General features: G+C 42.2%; 1 protein-coding gene across 4 annotated transcripts in view; it reads right to left on the reverse strand.

Moving 5' to 3' along the window:
• Positions 1-6855: 6855 nt before the first annotated feature.
• Positions 6856-27110, reverse strand: part of SH3BGRL2 (SH3 domain binding glutamate rich protein like 2) — a 46251-nt gene continuing 25996 nt past the window's right edge. For 3 of the 4 annotated variants that reach the window (XM_080614819.1, XM_080614820.1, XM_080614817.1), the window contains 2 exons: positions 13040-13120; positions 6856-11941 (listed from right to left, as the gene is read on the reverse strand). In XM_080614819.1, coding sequence (XP_080470945.1) covers positions 11927-11941; positions 13040-13120 — 96 coding nt within the window. In that variant the 3' untranslated portion in view covers positions 6856-11926. Of the gene's footprint in view, positions 11942-12928; positions 12952-13039; positions 13121-27110 lie in introns of those variants that run through there. The other variant, XM_080614818.1, reaches the window with a different exon arrangement.

Here is a 27110-nt window from a genome sequence, read left to right on the forward strand (position 1 = left end):
CAGTTTACTCATCCATTTACTGTTGTGCTCAGTCTGTTTATGAGAGTAGCCTGTTCAGTAGTGCAGGAAAACTAAGGTGTGCGGTAATCCGCTGATCCTGGGAAATTGCCCCATTAAGTGCCAATTTGGCATGGTCTAAGCAGGGCAATGAGCTGTTGCGCATGTGCTCAGCCACACTGAGAGGAGTCACAGGACACCAGGTTGGAAAGGACCTCCAGGATCATCTGGTCCAACCTTTCTTGGCAACAACAGTGCAGACTACATGTCTGAGCACCCCGTCCAGCTGAATCTTAAAAGTGTTCAAAGTTGGGGAATCCACCACTTGCCTCTGGAGATTATTCCAATGGCTGATTGTACTCATTGTGAAGATTTTTCCTCTTGTGTCCAGTGAGAATCTCCCCAAGAGTAACTTGTGCCATTACCCCATGTCTTTTCCATGTGACCCCTTGTAAAAAGGGACTTCCATCTTCCTTGTACCAACCCTTCACTGGAACACGGTGGTTAAGGTCTCCTCTGAGACTTTCTATTTAGGCTGAGCAAACCCAGTTCTCTCAGCCTTTCCTCACATGTCAAGTTTCCCATTCTCTGATCATCTTTGTGGCCCTTCTCTGGACCCTCTCCAGCCTCTCCACTTCTTTTTTGCATAGTGGTGACCAAAACTGAACACAGTATTCCAGGTGTGGCCTGACAAGAACTGAGTAGAGTGGGATAATGCCTTCTTTATCTCTGCTAGTAATGCCCTTGTTGATGCAAAAGCAGCTCCTTGGCTTGATTACTGATCACCTCCTGGGGCAAGAGGAACCAGCCCAGCCCAAAGAGCTGCAAACAATCCAAACTAATCCCACTAAAGCTTTCTAGAAATGGTATGAATTGCTGCTTCAGCCTCTTCAGTTGTTTTCTACATCTGCAAAAGCTTGGTGCTGGCAGAAAGACGCAAAGAAAGTGGCTTGTCTATAATAGCTTTCATCTTCATCCTCATTAGCTGTGCCAGGGAAAGGAGCATACAGTGAAAATGTCTCTAAAACGAAAGCAAATTTCCCAGGAGCCTCTCTACTTATTTTCTTTAATTTAAAAACCAGGTTTACCCTGCATTAACAGCAGCTTGAGCAACATATTCTTTATAGGCAGGAATAAAGAATTCATAATACAAATGGATGACAACAGGATCCTGTAACACTCCTGGTTGCTCCTCCAACCAGAAGAACCCCATCCAGCTCCCCATCCCAGCAGAGCGGGGCAGCAGATGCACCCTGCAGCAGGGCTTGTACCATACAGTGCCAGCAGCACCCCTCAGCCTCCTGCTGACACCAAGCCTAGTGCCCATGGACCCTGGCACTGGAGCTGTGGGGTTCTGCTGGTGCCTGCCTTCCCTCAGCAGGTCAATTAAAGCCCAAGGGCTTCATGGTTGTGGTGGATTATGGCAGCTGCCTGCGTGTTCCCCATTAGCAGATGTCCATCACTGCCAGTTGTTCCGCTTGGTCTCAGATTTTTTTGTGTTTGCTGGGGAGAAGAAGATGAGAAGGCCCTCGTAGGTGATTAATGTAGAGTTTAGGTCATATGTAACCCTGAGAGGATGTTGAGCAGGTAAAGAAGATCCTGTAAAGTTACAGTGATCAAAATTCTGCCCAGTCTTTAGCTGGGAAAAATTGCTGAAGCGGTCACCATTTCATATTTCCTTCTCAGTGATTTTAGGACATATGCAACACTGTTTTTCTGATTATTATTAACCGTAAAAGTATCTGTCCCATTGGGATTTGAAGACCATAAACTTCATAGCACCCCTTGGGGCAGTGATGCATCTGCTCCATGGGGTTTCAGCTAACTGGGTGAGAGGCATTTTCAGATGGGTGGTGCTTTGTAATGACAATTGATAATCTTGGAAAGAAGATAACCAAGATGTTTGTTACATTTCCACTTATCTAATACCCCAAAATGTCCCCAAATATCTCCACAACCACTCGGCTGGTGACACAAGGCAGGGAGACCAACGTGAAGTTAGGGAGTGTGGCAAAGGCACTGAGGTTGCATTTGAAGACACACAAGGTGTAAAGAGAGAAGACTGGAAAACACACTGATAAACGTGCTGAAAGTCCAGCTAGGATGGCATAACAAGGGGGAGAATTCAGTTGAGAGCAGGTTGGAGCAGGCACCACAAGAGTGATTTTGGCTTGATGTGCAGGAAAGTCAGGCAGCAGGACTGCCCTGAGAGGCGACAGCAAGAGCTGGCAAAGGAGCGGGGAGGGGAGAGCCTGAGCCCCATGCAGCAACAGCAGGCACCATGTGGCTGCTGAAGGGCAGGAGGAAGGCTCTGTACATGCTCTGGGAAAAGTGGCCATTCCACAGCACACACAAACAAAGCCGGAACTGCAACAGGCCCCTTACAAGTTTTTATGCCACAGTAACTGCAGTCTGCCATGAAGAGTCAAGTTCCTTGTTCACATCTGTGGGGAATTAGGATTTACCTTTACTGACTTCTTTCAGTATGTATCCCTATCCATTAAGCTGAAATGAATTTTAGGAAGATACTCATGGCCTTTCCAAGATCTGCATTCCACTCTGCACCTGGTGAAAGTTAGAGGAGCACATCCCTGGCTATTGATTTTTCTGACACCTTTGAATTAATTGAAGGTCAAAGTCTGTCAAACAGAATGTTTAATTCATGTATTTAACAAGTTCTTTCATTTGCCCACACAATATGCCCAAGAAATATGGTAAATTGGAGCAATAGCTCAGTCAGGATGAAAATGAGAAACTGTTAAATTTCAACACTTCTGCCAAGATGAGAAAGCAAGTATCAGGATCATCTCTAAATCATGAATTCTACTATCTGAAATAATTAAAGAGCTCCTTCTGGGCTTGCTTCATGGAGTTAACCCATGCTATTGTACAGAGGAGATCTCCTCATCCCAAGGCTCTCAGTTGCCGCTGGCCATCAGTGGGCACTTTGCACTGGCTCAGCCACTTCTTCCACCTTAGTGTTGCCAAGGCAGTAGAGAAAACCACCACGGAAGCACATGTGCCAGGTAATTCCTGCGAGGGAGACTTATGAAAGGACAGAAAGAGCAATGGAGATAATCTGGACATGAATAAACTTCAACTAGAATTTGGAAGAAAGTTCATTCTTTAGTGCAGAAGCAGCAGGATTTTGAGACAACCTTCCACATGGCAGAGCAAAGCCAGGAAAAAAAACCCACGGGAAAAGAATTTCAACCCAGACCCAGTCTGGTGCTTTTAGGTACAATTGGTGGTTTTATGAAACAGGCTCTGTGATGACAGAAATGCAGAGGATTTTCCTCCGTAACCCAAGAGATCTCCTCTAGGTTGACTATTTAATGCAGACCATGAAATCTCGTTGCACCGAAATGCCTCAACCCCTGTAAGTTTCTGTAGGTCTAATTGGGTTTGATGGATACCTATGCTTTGCTTAGATCACGAATGCTCCGGAGAACATGAAATGGCCACTTAGGCCCTAAGTATTATAGTCTGACTGGAGCAGTACTGATGCTACAGCAATTTACCCTAATGACTCAAGAGTGTATTTCATGGTGATGCTGTGTGCTGTCCTGGCCTAAAAGCCATGGCTTAAACTCAAATTATGTCACTCACAGAAGACATCTAAAAGAAAAAAGCATAACAAACAAATCCAAGAAGAAAACCAGAAGGATTTAAAGCTATGAAAACCCAGAGAAGAAGATGTGTTGAAGGAAAATTACACCAGAGGAGGTGAAAATGATTACAGAGGTCTCATAGCAGGAAGAACGTTAGCTCAGGGGTCAGCAGTGAAAGCGATTATCAGCCATTACTTGGGTGCAGCACTGGCCCCTCCACTGGCATGTGCTCACGGGGCTACAGCCATCTCAGCGAGCAGCTTCGCTGTCTCTGGATATGTCATATGGCCATGTCACCACTGCAAACGGGTAATGTCACCGAAGGGCTCCATAGGGGCCATTCCCAGCAGAGACAGTCATTTGGCAACAGCTGAAACAGAACAATATGTGTATGTTGGCAAAGGAAGCTGGGGCAGAAAGAACAGGACGCCTGTCCAGATAGAGCTTTAATTAGACAATTGATAAATGATAAATGTTATGTATTTGAAACACATCAGTATGCTGTTCATATCATGCTTAGGAGTGATTCAGCTTTCTCACTTCTCACATACAAAAGGCTGGTCAGCACATCAATTATCTGCCTCTTCACACCTACATTCTTCCCGCCTCCTTGCTTTAAGGATATAAAACTGTGAAATTAAGAGAAGCTAAGGAAAGCAGAAGGGAAGAGCTCCTAGCAATGCTTCACCCCTGGCTGCAGGCTCCACAAGATGGATTTTGCAGATGGAGGTTCAAGGATAAACTGGTGTTTATGTGCTGTGAGGCCAGGAGCAGCTGTACCCACGGCATCTCCAGTGCTGTGTGTGCCATCCGTGCAGCTTTGCCCTGTGGAAGAGAAGACAGCACATGAACTGGCAGAGAAGGAAGAAAATTGGCTGAAGTTATTTTGGAGATGCAAAAGCCATCAAATCTGGCAATTATCCTTTTCCTACCAGGAAGGCATGAGCTGGAAGTATTTAATGACAAGGAAGGGTGAGCTAGCAGTGGCTTGGAGAAGCAGCCTGGGACAGACCGGAGATGCTGTCTTCAGCAAACCTCACCTGCCACAGCACCGTGTTTTTCTCCTGGCCTTGCCCACAGGTACTTGATCACCCTCTGCGGGTTTCTCTTATGCCAGCACTGATCTGCTTCCTACTCCTTTGGTCACACACCCGTGGAACAAATCCCTTCTGCATAGGTGCACAGTCGCTCTGGGAGGCAAAGGGAAAAGGAGTTGCAGCTTTGTTTGGCAGCCAGGGCTGGAGGTCCTGATACGGTGTCAGCTCTGGCACTTCACAGCAAGGTATCTGCAAAAGCGTGCTGATCCTCGTCGCTGCTCGCTCAAATAAATGAGGCAAAAAAGACAAGTTACTGATGATTGTTTTCCTTTCGGTTCCCAGCAGAATAACTTGGTCTGCCAAGCTTATTTCTGGAAGGTGCTGTAATGCAGAGACGTGTAGGCTCAGCTCTGGTTTTACACATTCCAATGTTCATTGATTTCAGTGGAATTGCTCTTGATCCCCGAAGAGGTGCAAAGAAAAGGTAAGCACATTTACTGTGCAGCATAGTTACGGGAGGTGGTGCCTGGGTCTGAAGGAGGGGTATGATCTCTGGGGCTCGAGAGGCACAGAATCAATGCGCTGTTTATTCCCGTTATGTGAAGAATACCTTCTCTCTCAAGCAGCAGATAGCCTTCTAAACACAATTCTGCAGGCCTGCAGCAGACCTTTTCTTTAGGGTGTTAGTTTTTTAATCTTGTAAATTTCTCACGTTTCCCAAATTCATCAGGGGATCGAATTGCATGCAGTGGTCACCTTTAAAGTAATCAGTGGATGGAGGACTTGCAGCCCGAACCAAGTTTGCCTGTGCCACACCATGCAGCCTGGGGAGGTTACTTCAGATGACAGTATGAAAGCACCTTCAGTAATAGCTTGGTTGAAGTCTCTGGAATGAACAAGTCAGGTCCTTCTGGAACCTAAAAAGCAAATCAAGTTAATGGGCTAGTCGAGAAAAACCTTCTCAAAGCCCAGACTGACTGCTTGGGGTGGGAATGAGGAGGTGTAGTAAGACTGGTAGACACAAATGTGTGCAAACACAGCAATGACTTTCAAGCATTTTGTTCACTGATGCTCCTCTGGCTCAGGGAGCACACACAGAGCTCGGGAGGACGGGAAGAAGACAGCTAGTGGCAAAGTATCCTGACCATGCTACCTCTGCATGCTGACTGCCCTCAGTGCTCTCTCTGGCAGCCATGCAGGAGGAATGGCAGCGCCACGAGTTTCACACAGAGCACAGGAGGGGTGCTACATAAGCAGTGATACAGAACATCTCTTCATCTTCCTCTCCGGAAATCAAGACATTTCCGCACACCCCTGCAGCAAAATCTGGCTGCTTTTACCCACCGTGACACAGCAGCTGAGCTGCTACAGCTCTGCTCACTTCAGAGAACTGCTGCTACCCGTCCTACATCAGCTGAGGATCTCATTTCAAGGATTTCAGGCTTGCCTTCCCCATCCACATCTCCTTTACTCATTCTGTCTTAGAGCAGGTGGCACAGAGCACCTCACTCCAGGGTGCGGAAGAATGGGTAGAGCTTTTTAAGCAGTGCTCACACTAGAGATAATGGACAAGTTTCAGACAGGTATTTAAAACCACATGCTAGCCTGTTAATCAAGGGGAGTCTGTCATGATGCAAACGTGTACCTTTGGTTAGCCACTTACTGGGTAAAACATATTTAAATACCTTCTATGGATCGGCAAAGTGGGCAGGCAAACCAGAAACTCACATTCCTGTCAGACAAGAAAAAGCAGCGCTCCTGAAGGTTTTAACCCTAGAAACAGAACTTTCAGGTGTGAAAACTTCCTGGGTCCTCTGTCCAAGCAACCCCAAAGTACCTGTCATTTTTTTTATCTGCTAACCCCAGTGCAAAAATGGAAAATACAAAACATCTTTTTTGGTTTGGTTTGGTTTGGGTTTTTTCTTTACTACTGTTTACCTGGGGAGGACCTAGACCCTAACCTGATAGGTGTCCTACACATTGCAATTCCCACTGAGCCACCAGGATCAAAGTCACTTAGCATCTTAGAGAATCAGGCTCACTCATCCTAGGCAAGGAGCTCTGCAGTGCTCCCACCTGCAGGGTCTGCTGGAACCAAAGCACCAGGCTGTCACTAGAGGGAGTTGCAGCAAGAGTAAAGACTCGTATTTTGTCCTTTGGCACACACAACACGGTCCACGCGTCTTTTTTGCGTTACAATTTTTATTAGATGAACATGGTTTCAATATATAACGTGTACACGGGCTAGGATGCAACATGCTCCCTCCCCCGCTGAGTTACAAAACAGATGCCATGAAGGTGAACAGCAACTCTGCATTTGTGACCTCACAGGGTGTGATAGAAGGACAGGAACAGAAGCTCTGCACACAGGTGGGTCTACACAGGACAGGATGAAGCACATTAGGAAGAGGTAAAGAATAGGAAGAAGAGAGTAAGCCGGATCCGCCCTGGTTGAAGGAATGCAGTCAAGAAGCTGTTCTCCATTCCCCCTCCCAAATTCCTTACGGAGCAGGAGGATGGTGGCTAGGCCATGATGCAGCTGCAGTCCCATGGAGAGCAGCACTGTGTGGCTGCACACATGCACTGCCAGCCAAGGGCTCCTGTGAGAACCACTGCTCAGGGTGCTGTGGGCCATTCTGCGCCATGTCTTCCACTCCTGCTCTCTGTGCAGGGCAAACACTAGGGGCCCCCTTCTCCTCCTCCTCCCACTGCTTGTGCCAGGGTCTAGTGAAATCAGTAGACAAGTCTGATTAGGCAAGTGCAAATGCCTAATGGGACCTAGCACTTGCCTGGTGATGCCCACTCTTGCAGTCCTGTAAAATGCCACAAGGCACTGCTTACAATCTCATGGTCCTACTTCTGAATCATGGTATTCCATGAACTGGACTCCCTAAGTAAATGGCCTGATGGGGAGACAGGGCAGGGAAGAGGTCCAAGAAAACACCTGAAAGCTTGGTAGCTCCACTTCATTTCAGCAACAGCACTTGGGCTGCTCAACCCTCGAATCAGACAGTTATTTTAAAGTGTAAACATGGATTTAGGGGCTTTACTCCAGGTCCATTTCCCTTGGAAGGTTTGGTTCAAGACAGTCAACAAAAAGGAAAAGGAAAGAAAAATACAAAAAAGCCACACTAAGACAAATCCAGAGTCAGCAGGCTCATCAAAAACTGTTTCAGCCTTACAAAGTATGTGTCCTTTGACTCAGGCCTCAAAATCAATGTACTGTATTATTAAAAAAGTAGCAATATAGAAACTACCCTTTTCTTTTTTTAAGTTTTAAGTTTTAAGTTTTTTAAGTTTTTTTTAAGTTTAAGCACATGTAAGAAGACCCTACAGAAACAGTCTTCTTTCTGGCAAGGCACTATCCAGCAGTGTGTGGCACAAACAAAAACACCTCTATCAAAGCCACTGATACAGTGAATGTGTGCAGGCACGTCAGCCCACACAGCAACTTCAGCTAGGTACAAAGGTTTACAGTTTAATTCACACTACTCTCTCTTAAAAACACAGGGTAGTTACAAGTATTAGCTAAAAACTGGGATCATTTGGTTCTCATATGCATATGCAAGTGTTTTTAACAGAATAAAGAATTTGTTATTCCTTTCAATAAATGGCTCTATTTTCCACAGACCTTTTCAGTTACCTGATAGCTACATTTCATTATTATAAAACTGGTTTAAAAAATCCCACATCATCTTGTGTAACAAACTAGAACTCTACTTGCTTTAATTACAAAAATAAGGCTGTAGCACAGACCAAATTCACATTCAAGCAACGCATATACTTTTTTTTCCCTTCTAAACTAGCCACTTAAAATTCAAATGCTGTGAGGGACTTACACTGCCAATCCATGCAAGCAAGCAGCATACCTTTGGAGCTAATGTTGTCCTCCATACAACCGATTATGCCCACATGCATGCTCTGAAATAAGCTAGGTTTACCTATCTACCTCTTCACTGAACAGGAGGCTTCTATTCTACAATTATCAAGATTCAAGAGGAGTCTTGTGAAACTAATTTAATCCCTGGAGAAATCAGTGTGGTTTTGCCTTTCACATCAGTAAACCTGTGATTTTCCCCAGGATTACTCCTGTGTATATACTTACACACTTAGGTAAGTCTCTGGAAACTGGGACTTCAGGCAGTTCTCAAAGTTTGCAATGTATCAAGTATATGATAAATCCAGGATGGCTTCTCTGTAATCAACTGTGTAATTATGCAAAATTATATCTATATTCATTTGAAAATAGACATATTTTCTTTTAAGATTTTTTTAGGAATAGTTATATTGAACTTGGTGAAGATAACAACAACCAGCTCCACCCCATGTCACATTCCCTTCCTATAATGAGCTTCAAGTCTCATTAAAGTGCGGGACTGGTAACAAGAACATCACAATAACTTACAACAGATAACATAATTCCTTAAAATGCACATGCATACATATATGGATACATATGTATGTATATGTATGTATATACATGTTATCAGCTAACCTTCAGGATTCCTGTAGAGAAGGTGCTGCAGCTAAGATTTTGACTAGCAAATACAACCATGGACTTGAAATATGTGTGTGCTCCATTTAACGCTTTCACTGAGCAGAGGAGACACCAGAGGATCCAAAGTGAAACTGATCTATGGATGGACTCCTTTAACATCTCCTTTTTTAAAGTGTTCTTGCCTTTGTACCACAGGGAAAAGCCACACAACTGCAAGCAGTTTGTAGCTGAGACAACAAGAACAAGAAGGTAACCTGTTCTTCACTGTAGCAACTGGCAGTCATGAACATTGTTCATGTCATGACTCTGTAGTTGTAAGCTGTTGTCCAGAATCTGAGAGGCTACAGTTCTATTGTTCAGCATCTTCAGCAGGGACCTGGATGATGACCTAGTGGGCACCCTCAGCAAGGCTGTGAACGACACCTGAACCTGGTTCAGTGGTTGGTGGAGCTGGCAGAGCTTCAGTCCAGTGGCATCTCAATAACACTGAGGACTGGGTTAACAGAAACCTCATGAAGTTTGCTAAAGACAGGTAGAAATTTCCACCTTTGGGGTGACGAAGCATCAGTATGGGCTGGGAAGTGACTGACAGAGTAATACTCCTGCTGAAGGACCTGGGGATTTTAGTGAATGCCAGGTTGATCATAAGCCAGCAATGTACTCAGTGCAGATAGAGGAAAGCACTCAGTGCGCTACTTCAGAAGCGTGGCCTGCAGGCTGAGGAAAGTAGTTATCCCCCTGGCCACATCTGTAATATTGGTTTGGGATCTTCTCTCAGTTCATGAAGGATGTGAACAAACCAGAAAGAATAGCCTTCCACCAAAGCACAACAGCCAGGGGCCCAAAGCACAACAGCCAGGGTCCTAAAGCACACAGCCTGTGAGGAGAGGCTGAGGAAGACAGTTTTGCTCGCTCTCGTAAGAAGAAGGCTGATGGATGATCTAATGGTAGCTTACGACTAATTTGAGATACAAAAAGGTTGGTGCCAATCTCTTCCCGTGAGTGTCAGAAAACAGCAAAGGCAACAGCCACAGATTCACTCACAAGGCTTCAGCCTTGGAGCTGAAGCTGGACATTAAAAGAAAGTTTCCAGTACGGAAGTGCTGCTGCACTGGCACAGGTTACCTTGTGGGTTACAAGGTCTTCATAGTTGGATATTTTTAACACTCTGCTAGACAAACCCGTATCTGATCCGACCTAGTGTGGTGTTAGCCTGGATTTTGACAGCTTTGGGCCAGATGACCTCCAGCTGTCCCTTCCAACTAACATGTCTCAGATGCCATGGTTACTGATTTTAACAGAACATGTTAAATATTTGTTGCACAGGCAGTGTTGCTTTCTGACACTTTTTAAGAGTTTGGCTTCCTGCAAGCCACACAGTCTGAGTAATGCTGTGATTGCAAAGAAGCTTTTCCACATAATGGTTGTCTTCTTTTACCCAAAGACATAAGGACATTTATTGGAATGGCACTACCCTGCCATTATGAAATCACTTCAGTAAAAGCTACATTACAGCATAGCTGTTATTTTCATAGCCAGACTTGATTCAAAATGCATAATGCAGTTTGACTTTTGTCTAGAATGTATTTTGGAATGGTTATTGGCAAGTCATAAGCCTAAGTTCTACTATGTGCATCAATGCAGTCCCGCTGGAATAATCTCCACGTCCTTTACTTGACTCCTGCTCCTCAACTGAGCTGATCATTGTGGCTTCATCCAGCAGAGCACACGCTTAGCTGTCTCACTGTCTTTGAGGCACCTCCACATTTCTACATCTGGGGATACAACCAGGATAACAGCTAGGTGAGTTAGGTGTGTGTTTCTTGATAGAGAGTTTAACCATCCATGAGACTAAGCCCTGGCTTTGAAAGTACCTCCTGACTCTCATGTGGCTAATGGTGGAGCTGTGTGTTATTGAAGGTAAACTGAAGGATTTGGCAAATTTCATTTTAAGACTGTTTAACTATAGAGCTCAAACTTTGGATGTTAAGTTTTCTCAGTTAAGCAATAACTTAATATTATCATTAGCTATGAGATCTCTTCTTCTGAACTACTCAGTATTTTCCATCAAATGTTTTTCTGCACATTTCACCTCCACTTGGAACCATGTCAAAATATTTCACTTTGGCACCTTCTCCATAATAACAACTTTTTGAACAGTCAACATGCATCATTAGACAAATTGAGTTTTCATGAACATGGTTAGCAGCCCATGTCTCTTACAATAAACATGATCTAGCATAAACATCACTATAAATAAATGTAGAGGAAAAACACACAGTTATTGGCTTACATGGAAATCTTAAGATTGACAATTTTTACCTTCTAGATCATAACCAGCACAAACATTCTAATAATCACCAGTGTTTTAATTATCATGAGGAGCTAACTTCAACTACAGTAGCTGGAAGAATTAAAAAAGGTGAAGAATCTGACTACATAAGTATATCAATGAACAACAGAAGCCCTACTCTTCCACTCCTAGTTCTCAAACACAGGTGTCAGTTAGAATATCAGTGCTAGCTGCAAAAGCAATCCAAAGACAAAAGTGAAACATCAACAATAAGTATTTTTAAAAAGGAAGATGAGTAGCCCAGCCTTAATCCTGTTTCATATGTGTTATTAACTCCGCATTGTTGGAGAGCACCGTCTCACAGCAAGCAGACTACTACTAATGATGCATGTTTGCTCTATCACAGTGATCCATTAGGAAAGCTGTTGTGTGCTGAAGAACAGGGTCATTCATACAGAAGATGTGCTTGTCCATACTTCAGGTAGGCTTTTTATGGTTCTGACTCCTATTTGAAAGAAAAGAGGAAAAGAAAAAGATCATTAATGCTTCTCTCCCATGTCTGTGACCTTTGCATGTAAGGTGCCCCTAACCGTGGTCCTAACACAGCAGTTGAGGATTCATCACTCTGAAGTACTACCAGACTGAAGCAGTGATCTGGCCAAGTTTATAATGTCTAGAACAGGTAGGAACAGAGCTGCATAGAAGCTATTTCTGATTGCAGTAGCACATCAGCTTTTTCCTAGGGCTAGTTCTTCAAGCTACGAAGTGAGGCAGGCTGTCAAAATAACCTGCTTTTGCAGTGCCCTGCTGAGGTTCCGCCCTATTCCTGTCCCTTGTGGAGTCCAGAAATAAATGAATTCCTGCCAGAAAAGGAACCATATGCAGGAGCTACCTTCCAGGCCTGAAGCAGTACTACTACCAAACACAGCTGTATCTACAGTAGTCAAGGGAAGAAAAATCCTCCCCTATGTGTCTGACCTACTGTCAAAAGGTGCATCATACAGTCTCTTTGAATAAGTGTCCAGGCTTCCATATGGCAATAAAATCTCGCCTATCATACTGCCCTCAACAGAAGGATGTTATCTGGCTCTGTGTTCTGATCTGTATATATGTATTTATTAAAACTGAATTTCTTTCCCAAAAAGTTGATGTAACTCCTGACTGCTTCAGCATTTCAGCATTTTTTTTGTAAAAGCACACCAATGCCTAATGAATAAATGGCCTGGTTGAGCCATTATGTCAGGCTGGCGCTGTAAAATGATGTTTTGATGGCATGAACTGCAGATATTCCAGTGACTAAGATCCTACTTCTGTCTCCTGTAATAATTAAGTTGCTTTCAACTTAGATTGATAATGTGAAGGAGACTGTATTCATTAAACTTCATTTATCTGCTGCCTCAGATTAACTCCTCACTATATGCTTGGTTTCATTTAAAATGCTTCGATTTTCATGGCAACTGTTTCAATTACCTCATTAGCATGAAGCTGATACGGACAAGGTATAGATCAGGGCAGCTGTACATCAAACGCACAGAGTTCTTTCAGTTCAAAGAAAATTCAATCTCACTTTATTTCAAAAACTCCATGAAAAACCTACACCGACCTTTGATGCCAAAGTAGGTTTCAGTCCGAGGAAGGAGAAGACAGTGTTGCTCTCCTTTGATTCAAAAAATCCATCATAATCCTAGAGAGGAAAAAAAAAGATGAGTCAACATTTGTATTCATGTTTTCCTGATTATTTTACCACACCAAGCTTTAGTCTAAAGGGCGATAATGCTCAGGAAAATACTGATACCTACCCATATTCTCTTATGCAAATCTAAAAGCTATTCTAAACTACAAAGGTATCATCAACCACAGTGGCAAAGAAAAACAAAAAAATTCTCTAACTTACACCACCTTTCACTACTTTATTTGATAGGAAAATATAAATGTGGACTTGCATTAAAAGGAAATCTATTGTGGATACATTTTAACGGTATTCAAGTGCCTAACAACACAAGTAAGTTTCTGACTGTGTTCGCAATTTGCATTTTAGCAAACAAAATACTTCATAACATGCAAACCTCCAAGAAGAAGTCCTAAGGCAGCTGAACTCCTTATTTCTTGTGTGGTGGAACAGAGACTTCATCATCATTGTATCCTTTGAAATCAGTAATCATATCTCAGCCTTGGACAACCACATAGTTAAATATAAAATGTTACCATAAAGAAACTCATTGTATAGAAAGATAAAAACCAAGCTTCATTAACATGATCAAGTTCCTTTTAGATTTCATTTGCTTAACATCAGGTTCTGATGTCAAAGTGTTACTACTGCTTTTACTGATTTATTGCATTGGACACCTGCTACTCTTCTATCATAAGATGAGCTGACAATATTCAGTTTTCCAGGGAAAAAGAGAAAACTAGAGCAGTTTAGTAAACGGATGTGGCATATGGCAAGGAGCTGGGAAGTTTCAGTTTCTCTTCGCGGTTTGGCAAAGATTTCCTGTATGACCGCTAGCAAACAATAAAGCACCCAGTTCAGACTCCTTTCCCCCACCACATAACTGCAGAGCGGAAATATTAATCCTTATTTAACTACTTCTGACATGTAAAATACTTTGTAAATGTCAGGAAATTTCAGGTATGTGCTCATCACTACATAGTAATTATCTCTAAATATCTAAGATTAGCAGTTATGCTTAACTTGAAAGCATTCAACAAGAGAAATGCCTTTAAATACTGACTGCGCACCTACATACTTTCAATACAGAATAGTAACAGGCAGCCCTGGTGCCACTGCATGCTTTTCATCTGTGTAACAGACATTCCAATGCACCTGACCCACAAAGTTAGCACTTCTTTGGCTCCTAAGCTCTCATCTCATACTTTTTGAGAGCTCATCTCATTGTTACAGTTTCAGTTGCTTTCCCCTCAATTTCTCCCCAGCAGCAGCTGCTTTGCCCACTTGTCACTTTCCACTCCTGCCTTCTCTTGAACCTATAACTTCACAAACTACTCCACAATCACAGGGTTGCTCTAATTGAAAAGCAGAAATCTTTCTCTGACCTGGCTATTCTTGAAAGGCTGTCATAGGATATGCAAAGATTAGGAACCTTCTTCTGTCTTCCATCCAGAGTTTACTCATGCCTAGCCAATATCCACTTGTGGGTACATGTTGGCTTCTCAGATCCTAAGCAAGAAGCAAAAATGGTCTGGGCAAGTGTTCTGCTTCCCAGTATTCTTTTGGGTCTTCACAACGCAGTGTGAATCTCACTTGCCAGACCCAGTTATAAGATATACCAAATTATATCCTTGCAGAAGGATGGTTGGTATTTTGTGAAATAACTTTGTAAGGAAAGTGTGTGCTTGCAGATGAAGGCTTTACTTTTCTTTGTTCTCTTTTTTCTCTCCACCAACATAAAATAAAAGATTGTTTGGACAGAAAAGTCATAGTCAACATAGCCAAGATAATATACCTCCCACAAGATCCATAACCATCCTCCAGATGTGTAGAATTTCTCTTAAAACCTTTATGTTGCACTAGCCAAATATGCTTTACTAGCATCTCCAAAATGATACACTGCTGTACCAATGTGCACGCAACTGTTCTAGCAAAGTGATACTTTGCAATTCCATAATCACTCGAATACCCTCACCGCAGAAAAAGCAGAGCAGCACAGAGGCAGTTTCCCAACCTATCCCTCTATAATAAGAGCATCAGCTCTGAAAGACACAGAGAGGCCACCGGGAGTGTATGGTGGTCATCAGGCCTCAGACAAACTAGCTGAAATAAATAGAAAGAGTAAACCTTCTTAAAATGGCTTTTTGTTGTCATATTCTTAAAACATGGCAAAGTGCTGCGCTATAGACTAGGGCAATAAGTCAGTATTTCAGGACTAAGCTTTCTGTCTACTGATCCTTCCAGCTTTCATACACATGTATATCTATGTATATACAGAGAGAGTGCACACACATTTCTTCTGTGTGGTTTTCAGTTCCATGGTTGCCACCATGTGTGATACGTCATTTCCAATGAATACCATCTACCCATTCCACATTATGGGAAGAGCCAAGTTTATTTGCTTTCACTGACAGGGGGATGAAACATATCAGGGAATAAAACAGTTCTGGTCCAAAGGAAGGTAGAATCTCCTGCAATGATCAGCATCACAGACTGAAAAACAGACTTCGCAGACAGATACTGCTATCATTATGAGCACAGAACTACTACCATTACTGTTTAAAATGCTAACATATTAGACACAGTTTTAAGTTCCCTCACTGTTAATTTTAGGTATGGTCTGTTCTACCTAACTTTGAAATTAAACATATGATTAAACACAGGAAATAGTCGCTCTTACATCAATTTAAAAAATCATTAACAGTGATGAAATAATGCTAATTTCTTAAGTAACATAAATTTATAACTAATAGCCAAAAAGTAAATCCACATAAAATAGACAGACGTCACAACTAAGCCATGACACAAGCTGAAATAGCACTGAAAGCAACCCCAACAATGCCATGAATTAAAAAGGGACAGTGGAATGATCAAACACCTAGAGGAGTAGTAAGTAGCAGTAAGTAGTACTGAAGCTCTGCAGAAGGATGTTTGATTAAGCCCTTAACCTCTATAAACAAGACTTGAAAAACTGCACATATGGTGTTAAACCTGCAAAAGGTCCAGTGTGATTCTGCTAAAGCAGATGAAAAGCCATGAGGGACACAAGCTATATAAGCTACCACATGTGAAGACAGCATGTGATCTAACTGAGAAATAAACTTAATTTTCTCCACTGGGTTCATCTACAAGTAAATCAGACTGTCTCTGGAGTTGGAGGCAGGGGAGCAGTGGTTGAGTACAACCCACAACAAGAACAGCACACACACACATCCTATCAGGACAGGATAAAATGCCTTAAGTTGCTCATTACAGCCCTGTAAACTATTGGCAGCCAACCTGTGGGCAGGCAGCTATTGTGAGCGTTTCTGCAGCAGCTTGGCACAAGACAGACATCATTCTCACATCCACCAGGAGTACCTTTTCCTCCTAAGCACATAGGCAGTTTTCATGAACCCTCAGACACCTCTGTGCCTCAGTGCTTTGTCCGAGGAAGGCTCTTTGGTTTTTTGAGTGTGTGATCTTCTCTCAACACCATTTTCAAGTTCTGGGGTTGTCCTGATGAGTCTTAATCCCAGAAGTTCAATTAGCTCTAAACCACCGCTACTCTAAGTCCACGTTTTTTTCACTCTTTGATAGTAAATTGGAAAGAAAAACAGAGCAGGGAAGGATTCACAGCCTGAAAATAATGTCATAAGAAATAAGGCTGCATTCCTATCTCTGACAAAGACTTTGTGACTCTGCTAATCCACCAACATTTGTTAATACATGTTTACCTTAACCTCTGCAAAGTAATTTAAGACTTTCTAATGCTAAAAAGCTTTCTGAAAGTGACAGTTATCCATTTTTACTCCCAGAAGTACCTGGGACTGATTTAGTACAGGGGTTTTTGCACATTTTTACTAACTATCAAACCTGGATTCACTTACTGAAAAAATTGTTAAGGTTACACAGTGAGCTAAAATGAGGAAGTATATGTTTGAAAGAGCACAAATCCCAGCGGATTGATTCATTTGAAAAGGAGCAGAATATTTATTACCACAGCAGATAATCTACTAGAAGCAACTCCCTGAAGTTTTGAAACATCTGCATTGCAAAACATATCAAAATGCTATTGACACTTTCTTACTTTCATAGGGAACAGGGGGAAGAAGCAACATGATTTTAGATAAAGCAGCAGTAAAATTTTGAATAGGAGAATTTTCTTCCTAATCATTGCAATAAAAACATATGATCTCAAAATATTCACATGTGGGAAAAAATGTTATAAAAATGCATAATAGTCCCATAAAAGGTGAAAGAAATCACTTTAGTAGGGTAGTCTCTTAAGAGATTTTTGAGAAGCATGATCTCAGGGAACCCGATCTCAAGGATTCATCAATTGTGCTTTGGCATGTGGTAGGAGTTCAAAGTGGGCATCCTTGGCTTTCCTGGTAATACAGCCGAGGTAACAGATGTTCCAAAAGCATCCTGCCTTTGACCTTACTTTCATAAGGAGAGAATGTCTGTGCAGATTTGGATGACATCCAAAGACACTAAATCCATGGGTGAGGACATGAAAATTCTTGCCCCACATAAAGAACATCCCACTGCTATCAGCAGTAAATGCAGAGGTTCAAGAAGAAAAATGGTGCCAAAGCTCAGTGGAAGCTGAGAGCTTTGTACCCAGTCAAGGACCCAACTTGGTTGCAAGCCAATGGGTTCCACTTGGAAAAACTCAGTGAGACACTGTGTCTCCCACAGAGGAAGGACGTCACTATCTGCTGGTTTTGGCAAGGCAGTGGTTCCCTGTTTCTGCACCAGGTTCCACCACCAGTAGCAAGCTACTACAATCCGCCTGTCACTGTCCCAAGCACTCAGCAGGCACTGCTGCTTTGCTGGGGTCAGCTGAGCAGTGCTGTCTCACCCCTGTGCAAGGAAGTGGCTCCCACTGAGGCCCTGGAGGCATTCGGAAAGCAGCTGTTAATCTAAAAATACAAGAGCAGGGCAAACTGCCACCCTCTGCTCCACTTCAAAAGGCAACTGTGTGCACAAATATCGTTTTGACCATACCATTTTGAATGATGATCCTTGGTGCTTTCCAGAGCTGCTCATTACACATCATGAACATACAAAATTCTGGCAACATCAGTAGCTGATTAAGGCTACTAAAACTAAGGGGACATAAGAGAAAGTAGACATAGAGACATAGAGACATCAGTGACACAGAGATATTCAATCTCTCTGGAAAAGCTCAAAAGCCAGAAATACAGGTGATACATCACAAAGACGAAGGTATGAAAGGTTACCGAGAATGAAAAATGCCAGTTAGGAGGAAAAAATGTATCTCAGGATGGTTTGATGGGATAGAGAACTGACAGGAGTATAAATAAAGTTAAGTAAAAAGCTATTTTAAGTCAGAGAATGCTTCTGAACAGGATAACAGGCATCTAACTGCTTCAGGCCTGGCTCCTCACCTTTAAGGTCAATGGCAGCTTGATCACCCACCAAGTAGTGTGAGCAAGATACAGCCCCTCAGTTTTACCACAAGAATGGTTACAGTATTGAAGATACTCTAAAAGCTACCGTGGAATGGATTAGTTCTTGCTTTGTTGAAAATAAACACCGCTAACTGTACTGGTTTCAACAGCTCACCTACAGACAAGCAAAATCTCGCTGGTCTTGCATGGCCAGCATGCTTTGCTTTCTTTGTTTTCCCTGCTCCTACTGAGTGACTCCAAACCAGGATAGAGAGGCAGACTGTAGCTGCAAAGGTCTTCAGGAGCAAAGTTACCCCAGGTAGTAATGGGAGGAAGGCTGTGATGCTCACTGTGGTGGCAGGACAGTTAATACTATATTTAGAGCTCAGTGGGCCCATGGGAGCACATTGCCAGAGTGTAAGAAAGATGTGAAGTGCTTACATGGCTTCACCAGAATGCTGAAGTTCACAAAAGGGAAAGGCAGTAAGAATTACTAAATACATTAAAGTGATATTTGTTTCAGAAAAATAACTACAGTCAGGGAGAATACTCCACAGAAATATTTTATATGCTTGACTTGCTTGGAGTCTTTCCTAGACACATGCTTATGGCCACTGCTGGAACAAAATTGGTCTAGATGGGCCTCCAGTCTCACACATCTATACACTTCTATTATCTTAAGGTGTATCTTAAATAAAGTTTTAATATAATCAGCAAAGTTACGTGATATTGTTCACTTAGTACACTGCTAAAAGAAAGAAAAAAAGAAAGAAAAAAAAAGCAAAGAAGATAGCTTAGATAGCTTTGTTTTCAAAATCTGAATCCTTGCAGTTTATCCTGAAAATAAAAGGTGCCGTGGCAGCTTTACACCTCTTTAAAACAGATTAATCAAAAACAGGAGAACTCTCTTAATGTCTAAGATATGCAGAAATCTCAACAGCCATCCACTGCCCAAATGCTACAGTAAACTAAGGGCAGCTTAGTCTTTGACATAGTACCCAAGCATTCAGGAAATCTGGACTTAATTCCCCATTACAACACAAATGTCTTACATCCTTCTGGCATTCATGGGGGGTTTATGAGAATTCACTCCAGTAGGAAAACTGTTGGTCCTTGGGAATTCTCTTCTCTTTAGAAATCCCACTTCCAGGGTAGCTTCCCCTTTCAGCAACAACTGCCAAGTTCACAAAGTTCCACTTGGCAGTAGCTGTACCCCAGCTGTGATGTGGAGACCTTAAGTGTGCTATATTCCTGGTGCTGGGAAATGAGATCACTGTACTGATGTGATGACAGACACTGCCAAATTAATTTATTTGGCCCAGCATTTTGTTAAGCAGGTACACTAAGGCTTGTTTAAACAAACACTGTCACTACTGGGAGAAACTATTTGCTGCACATCAAAGTTGAATCTGGCAGTACTACAGATCAGCATAAATAATTATTTGTGCTTCAAGGAACATAACACCAGTGTGATGGCACTGGATCAAAGTAAAACAACACCACAAAGTAGACTTTACTTACAATTAGCAATTACACAGTCCACCTATTACTGCAACTGTGATTAGGAGAACATTGTATCTAATGAAGTTTCAAAGACAGTAACTGTGAATAAACTTCCTTTCAGTAAGTTTCTTTAAATGAGCAAGTTGGCTTTGTTGCTGTTTGCTTTTAGTTTGCAACAAGAGAAAGAGTGAGCTTGTTTAACAAATCCTTATTGCTTACCACACCAACAAGCAGAAAACCAATCCTTAACACACCAACAAGCAGAAAAACAAGGAACTCACCCAAATTTAGCATGCACTGCTTTTCATACAGATTTTTTTAAATGCACTGATTATTGAACTTTTGATATACTATTATGATATCTCAATTCTTATAAAAGGGGCAAAGTAATTGCTCTTGCAAGTAATGGTGGTGAACTTATAATTTAGAAGCACCAAATCAGCACTTTGCTGCTGAATTAATACTGTATGCCAGTGAGAATGAGCTGTTAGCATCCTTCCTGAAAAAGGCAGTTGAGTGCTCTAGAACAGATGACATTCATTTACTGATCTGATTAGGATTACAGTGCAAAACTCTTACTCAGCACAGCTCTCCTTGGAGAATGACTGTGTGTGCACGTGTGAATCTTTTAAAATATTATATAAATACACAAAAACATGATCTTGTCTGCACATCACCGGACAATTTAAACATGACAGTTTTCAATTACTCAACCTTCTGGTAGGATCTCTGATCATGATTTTTAAAGAGCTTATAGAATTGACTCTACAAAGGAACCTGTTACTCCTCTCCTAAGGGCCAGATGTTTATTTCAGTAATCTCTTTAGTTGTAGGCTTCCAGAAAGGCTTTAATAAAAGGAAGCAGATGTCAGCCACAGCTCTATTCTTTGGACAGTACATGACAAATGCAGGCTGAATGTGATGTCTGCCATTCATTCAGCAATCCTCATGGTACACAGGCATCAACTATCTAAGAACCAATATCCCTCAGCTCTAAGACAGGGAGTCCAAGTGCAGAAGGGCTTCTCCCAGCCTTTTAACTTGGACTTTGACTTGTTGTAAGGTAGTTGTAACTTTACAAGGGACATGACAACCACATGTTGGTTGGTTTTCATCTTAAAGTGGTTTACTTATACTAATATTAGGTTTAGGGATTTCCCCCTTCCATTTGTTTATTTTACGAATTAGACTCTGACAGAATTATCTTTCAACATTTCCTTTGTTTTCTGTGGATCCTTTGAAGAAGAACAGAAATGGGAACCTACTAAAGAAAGAAGAAAGCCACACTAATTGCAACGGTACTGCAATGTATTAACACATCTTTACTTATAAATTGATTATAACTTTGAATATATCTTCAAAATGTTTCTTAGAAGATAATCATATTAGCATGATTACAAGTAGAACAGTGGTACATTGAATTACTTATTTTATCTTTGTTGTTCTCTGACAACAGACATGGTCTTTTCTAGATATTGTTCCAAAATACTGCTACATCCATGTTGTGTGCCCTCAGAGTATTACTGCCACTTAGGAATCTTTTTAGCTTTTCTTCATATATCCCATATTTAATATATACTATATTTTAGTAGAACAGACCCTATATAAAATACTTTAACCAAATTAGTCATGACACCTTCAAGAATAAACTATTTTTTCCAAGAAAGTATGGCACAATAGGAAGTTTCCATTCCATGCAAAGAAGAATTAGGATCCCAAACAAAATTGTTAGCAATTACGTCACACTTACTGATGATCCCTCAGTTTTGCAGAACATCAATGTCAGAAACATAAAAACCAAAAAGAAAAAAATTTGCAGTGTTTTCTACAACATCCCATAAAGGTGACAATTCTGATTTTAGACTGGTCACCTTTAAGTCTTTTAAAACACATAAACACCCTATACTACTATATTTAGGAAATGCAAACAGAGTAAAGTATCTCCAGAGTTGTATCAAATCTTTGTCAGCTATCATCTTTATGTGCTGGGATGGTTTACAAAATACCTTCTAGATACTTCACTTTGAAACAGCTATTCATGAAGTTTAGAATGCGGAGGAAAGTCCAAATAAAAACTGCTGCTCAATGGGCACATACTCTCTCCACTAGCGGGTAAACAGCAGCACTATAACACATTACTGATACAGTTCTACCTGCTCTGAGGAGGATAAAATTCTTGGATTATTTGATTTTTACTGAGTTGCTGAGTTTCTGTGTCTTTAAGCCCTAACACTGGTCAGGCTCACTAGTCTACACTTTGCGTCTGGTACCACACTCCCCTTTATTAAGCACATATCGCATGGAACTAAAGCTCTTTACCTCAGGACACAGAAAAGCAGTGTGCAAAAGCATAGGCACAGCTTATAAACGAGAACCATGCAGACCCTGTGAATGGTCTGAACAGTATCTTGCCAACATGGAGGAGACACATGGGAAGGGTTTGCTTTCCAGCACCACCTCTGCTTTCTATATTTCTTGCTTGAGAAAATGACTTAATCAGAAAGTGCTGTGTAACTGGCCTCAGGTCACTCACATTCAGCCTAGGGTCTGCAGATGCCTGTGAGCCACAAACGACTTCAATACAACTACAAAAGGAAATTAAGAACAATTTCAAGCAAACAGCTTAAATTTGCCATACAGGAAACGGTGGGAAAATAATTTTGCCTGATGGGAAAAATTATTAATCAAGAAAGTTTTGACATCATCAATCATTAACAACTGTTAATGAACTCTGAGTAACTCAGACAGACTTCTATCTAATGAGATTATTCCTCTTCTAAAGGCAGATCCAGACCATCAAGACACTCAGTGAGTCAGGTGAGACATCTCCAAGGGTGCAGGGAACTGAAAGTAGACTGGCTGAATATCAAATTAGCCCCACAACTGCATTAGTTTCTGAAGGAAACACACTACAGAAGGTGTTCTAAGGTGAATTCTGCCAAGTTGCTTGAGGATCGAGAGAGACAGAGAGTTCAAGCTCTCTGTATCTGTAGGCACAAGAATAATGATAACCTCCCCCCCATTGCAGGTCAGGGCAGAAACTCTGAGGTGGCCTCTATCCAGCTTTCTTAAATCCTCTCTTTCCTCTTCTTTCTCTTATCAGTACATTGGTACTGATCTGTCATTTGACACATAGAGAAAAGGAAGAATAAAAAAATATGTATGAATCTTTCCATGATCTTTAAAAACCAACAGAAGAGTCTGATACCTAACAGTGCAAATGAATCAGTGCCGCAGGAGTTGCCTGTTTGCTAAATAGGTTCTCAAGAACACTGCAGCTCTTTCAGCAGCCTATTTTCTTTCTTGTCTATAGGCCTTCACTGTTTTGATGGAGTTGATACCCATGTATCAAATTTCAGGGAAGGACAATAGGACAATAAATACCACGTATCTCTGTCTCTACTGCTGCCAATAGGCACTCTATCAGGGTTTACCCTAACACTCCAAACCATATGAGCAGCTTCCAAGAGAAAAAAAGAGAGAGGGAGAGACAGCCTGCTATGCTATGTAAATATTTTCCCTTCAGCTCAATCTCTCAACTGGAAAGACATTTCCTTTTAATTTGGTTGGCCTGAATTTCAGGCGATCTCACTTAGAGGCAGATTTCTGCATATGAAACTGTCACTGTTTCAATGTGCTACCTTGAAGCGTTGTAAGGGTAAAGTTAGGGTGCAGTTTCACTAAGGAAGTGGAGATTTCCAATCTTCTGAAAAATCCAGAAGTCACCGTAGATTTCAGAGAAAGCAGAAGAGGGAGGTGTGAGGCACTGATCTGATTTCAGACATCATTTTTCCAACATTTCTTGCTTTCTGCTTTAAGAGCTCTCCACGTCTGATTTTCTGGCTACTGCAGATCCTGTTTGGATACATGTACCTATGGCTCCTCACCTACCATGCGAAGAAGCTAGAGCTCTAGATAGGGTCTCAAAATTCCACCACCAAAGCCACATCCCCAAAATGTAGGCATTTCAGTGCTTGGCATCATGCTATAGTCCCATTGTGAATCTGGCCCTAATGCACCAATCTGCAGTAATCTCTCCATCTGTCTGGATTTTCCACAGTCTGTATTAAAAAGGTAACAGTAGCTAATAAGTAAGTAAGGGTAAGTAATTATTTGTTCATTCTTTTAAGTAGTCTTTAAACTGCAGGACACTTAATAGTACTATTCAGGGTCCTACCCACAGTACTTTAGAAAAATCTGAGTAACTTTCATGCAAAATCACTGACCTGGCTGTGTAAAATAAATTCACAATGGGAGGTAGAGCATTTAGAAATTTTCTGTAACCTTGGAAGTAAAGGATTTAGTTAGTGAAAACTTAGCAAATGAACTACAGTCTTCCTGTTTTTACTGGGTCCAGCTGGGATGGAGTGAACTTGTTTCACAGCAAGCCCTATGGTGCTGTGTTTTGGATATGTGACTAAAACAGACTCGATAACACACCAGTGTTTTGGCTATTGCCAAGCACTGCTTGCACAGCACCGCTTGCACAGCACCAAGGCCTTCCCTGTTTCTCATCCTGTTCCCCCCGCCACCTTCAGAGAGCAGGCTCAGAGTGGGTAAGAGGTGGGGAGGAAACACAGCTGGGACAGCTGACCCTCACTGGCCAAGGGGGTGTTCTATACCATATAAAATCATGCTCATAAAAAATTGGGGAGTGTTTGTCTTCCAAGGTAGCCACTGCCTGGAGACTGGCTGGGCACCAGTCTGGTTTTGGGAGATGGTGAGTGATTGTATTTGCATCAATTGGGTTTTTTCCCCTTCCTTCACTTTTTAAAATGTCTTTATCTCAACTCATGAATTCTCTTGGTTTTGTTCTTCCTGTTTTCTTCACTGCTTGTGGAGTGGTGCAGAGCAAGCAGCTGTGTGGTTGCTGGCTGGGGTTAACCCTCAACAGTCCTTTCTGGTTTACAAATATGGACTCAAAAAGGGTCAAGATAATGACAGGTTTGATCAGAGTGTGCTAGACTGAATTTACAACTGTTATACCCATGTCCCAGTTTTGTCTGGGATAGAGTTAATTTTCTTCCTAGCAGCTGGTGCAGTGCTGTTTTGGCTTCAGTCTGAGAACAATGCTGTAACACACCCATGTTTTAGTTGTTGCTAAGTAGCACTTACCCTGATCAAGGACTTCTTAGTCGGTAGTGCTCTGCCAGTGAGTAGGGGCACAGGAAGCTGTGAGGAAGCAGAGACAGGACACCTGACCCAACCTAGCCAAAGGGGTGTTCCATACCAGAGCACGTCATGCCCACTATATATACATGACTGAGGGGAGTCATGTATATAGGCCCAGATCATTGCTCAGGTCAGGCTGGGCAGCAGTCAGTGGGTGGTGAGCAATTGTATTGTGCATCCCTTGGGGTTTTTTTTATTGGGCTTTCATTATCGTTACATATTATGTAGTTTATTAAATAATGATAATTAATAGTTCTTATATTTTACTTTATTTCAATTATTAAACTGTTCTTATCTCAACCCATTATTTTTACCTTTTTTTTCTGATTCTCCTCCCCATTCCACTGCAGGGGGGCAGTGGGAGCAAGCACACAACTGCATGGTAGTTATTTGCCAGCTGGGGTTAAATGACAACAACCAGCTGTTATTTGGCAAGCTGTTACTTTGTGTTGCTGGTCATGATGCTGACTCACTAGTTCTTGATGCTGATTTGTTTTTTTCCCCTCAGTTGCCCTGTTGCTGGCTCCTTTTCTTTCTGTACATCAAACTTGAGAGTTCATTAATGGCTGTTCTCAGCTTTTGCTGTTTGCTGTGTTGCTTATCACTTTCTTTTGCTTTGCCTGGGAGAGCCATGATAAAAGCATTGGCCTTGAACCTGGTCTGGTATTTGGCCCCTGCACTGCTGCCATCCCAGTACCCTGGAACCACCTCGTGGAGACAATTTGCAATTACACCTTTCTCCTCCAGGACCCACTTTGTGGAAGAAATGAAGAATGCCATCTTCTTCTTCTCTAGGACACAGGTTTCCACCCTTGCTGCAATGGCCCTTCAGTTTCTTGAACATCCCAGTTTACCCAGAAAGCTGTATTGGTGTTTGCACCAAAACTGATTTTGGCTTTTCGTAAGGCTGGCCAACCAGCTGGGAATGCCACCCAGGAATGTTCCCTGAGGCAAACAATTCCTGGGTGACAAGGAGTGTGGGAGAATTTGGGCAGGTGTGTAGAGCAGTTTTCAACTCCAGTAGTTTGGGACTTTGGTCCAGAAGACATGGAATCCTGCTGAATTGGCAGACCACTTGAAAGAAGGATGCCCTTGCATATCCCATAAAGACACAACTTCCAGCACTGTGTTGGGGCCTGTGGTAGGCCTATGCCTATGCTTAAAGGAACGAGAGAGTCTTTGGATCTGACGACAAGCAGACACTGTGAGGGTCTTTGGATCTGAGGACACAGAAACAGACACCGTGGCTAAATCAGAAATCCAACCCCCAATTACAACAGTTGTTCCTGCAGTTAAGAAAAAAATCCAGAAGCATAGGTTGACCCAGTTAGTAAAGGAGGTAGAAGCTTCTCCTGAGGGATTGCAGGAAGAAGAAATCATGGACTGGCCAGAAGGCAGACATTTTGAAGCATTGCCTAAGGAGATGACTCATGCTAAATAGGCCTCACTGTATAATAGATTACTACAAAATGAAAAACAATATGCTCTATTTACTGATGAGTTCTGCCATATTGTGGGAAAGCATGTGAAGTGGAAAGCTGCTGTGTGGAGTCTCACAAGACAAGACAGAAATTGTCACAGGCAAAGGTGAACTGAGCTTGCAGAAGTGAAGGCCACCCAGCTGACTATAGACATTGCCCAAGAGAAAAGTGGCCAGTACTCTATTTATACACTGACTCACTGATGGTGGCAAACGCCCTGTGGGGGTAGCTAAAACAACAGAAGCAGAGTAACTCACAGCACAAAGGTAAGCCCATCTGGGCTGCTGCACTGTGGCAAGACATTGCTGCCCAGGTAGAGAACCTTGTTGTAAAAGTACTTCATGTAGATACTCACTTCCCCAAGAACCATGCCACCAAAGAACACGGAATCAAAGAGCAGGTAGACCAGGTTGCCAGAAATGAAAAGGCAAAGGTGGAGCTGGGCTGAGA

Source organism: Psittacula echo (assembly GCF_963264785.1).
Source record: "Psittacula echo genome assembly, chromosome: 4".
In the NCBI taxonomy this organism is placed as follows: domain Eukaryota; kingdom Metazoa; phylum Chordata; class Aves; order Psittaciformes; family Psittacidae; genus Psittacula; species Psittacula echo.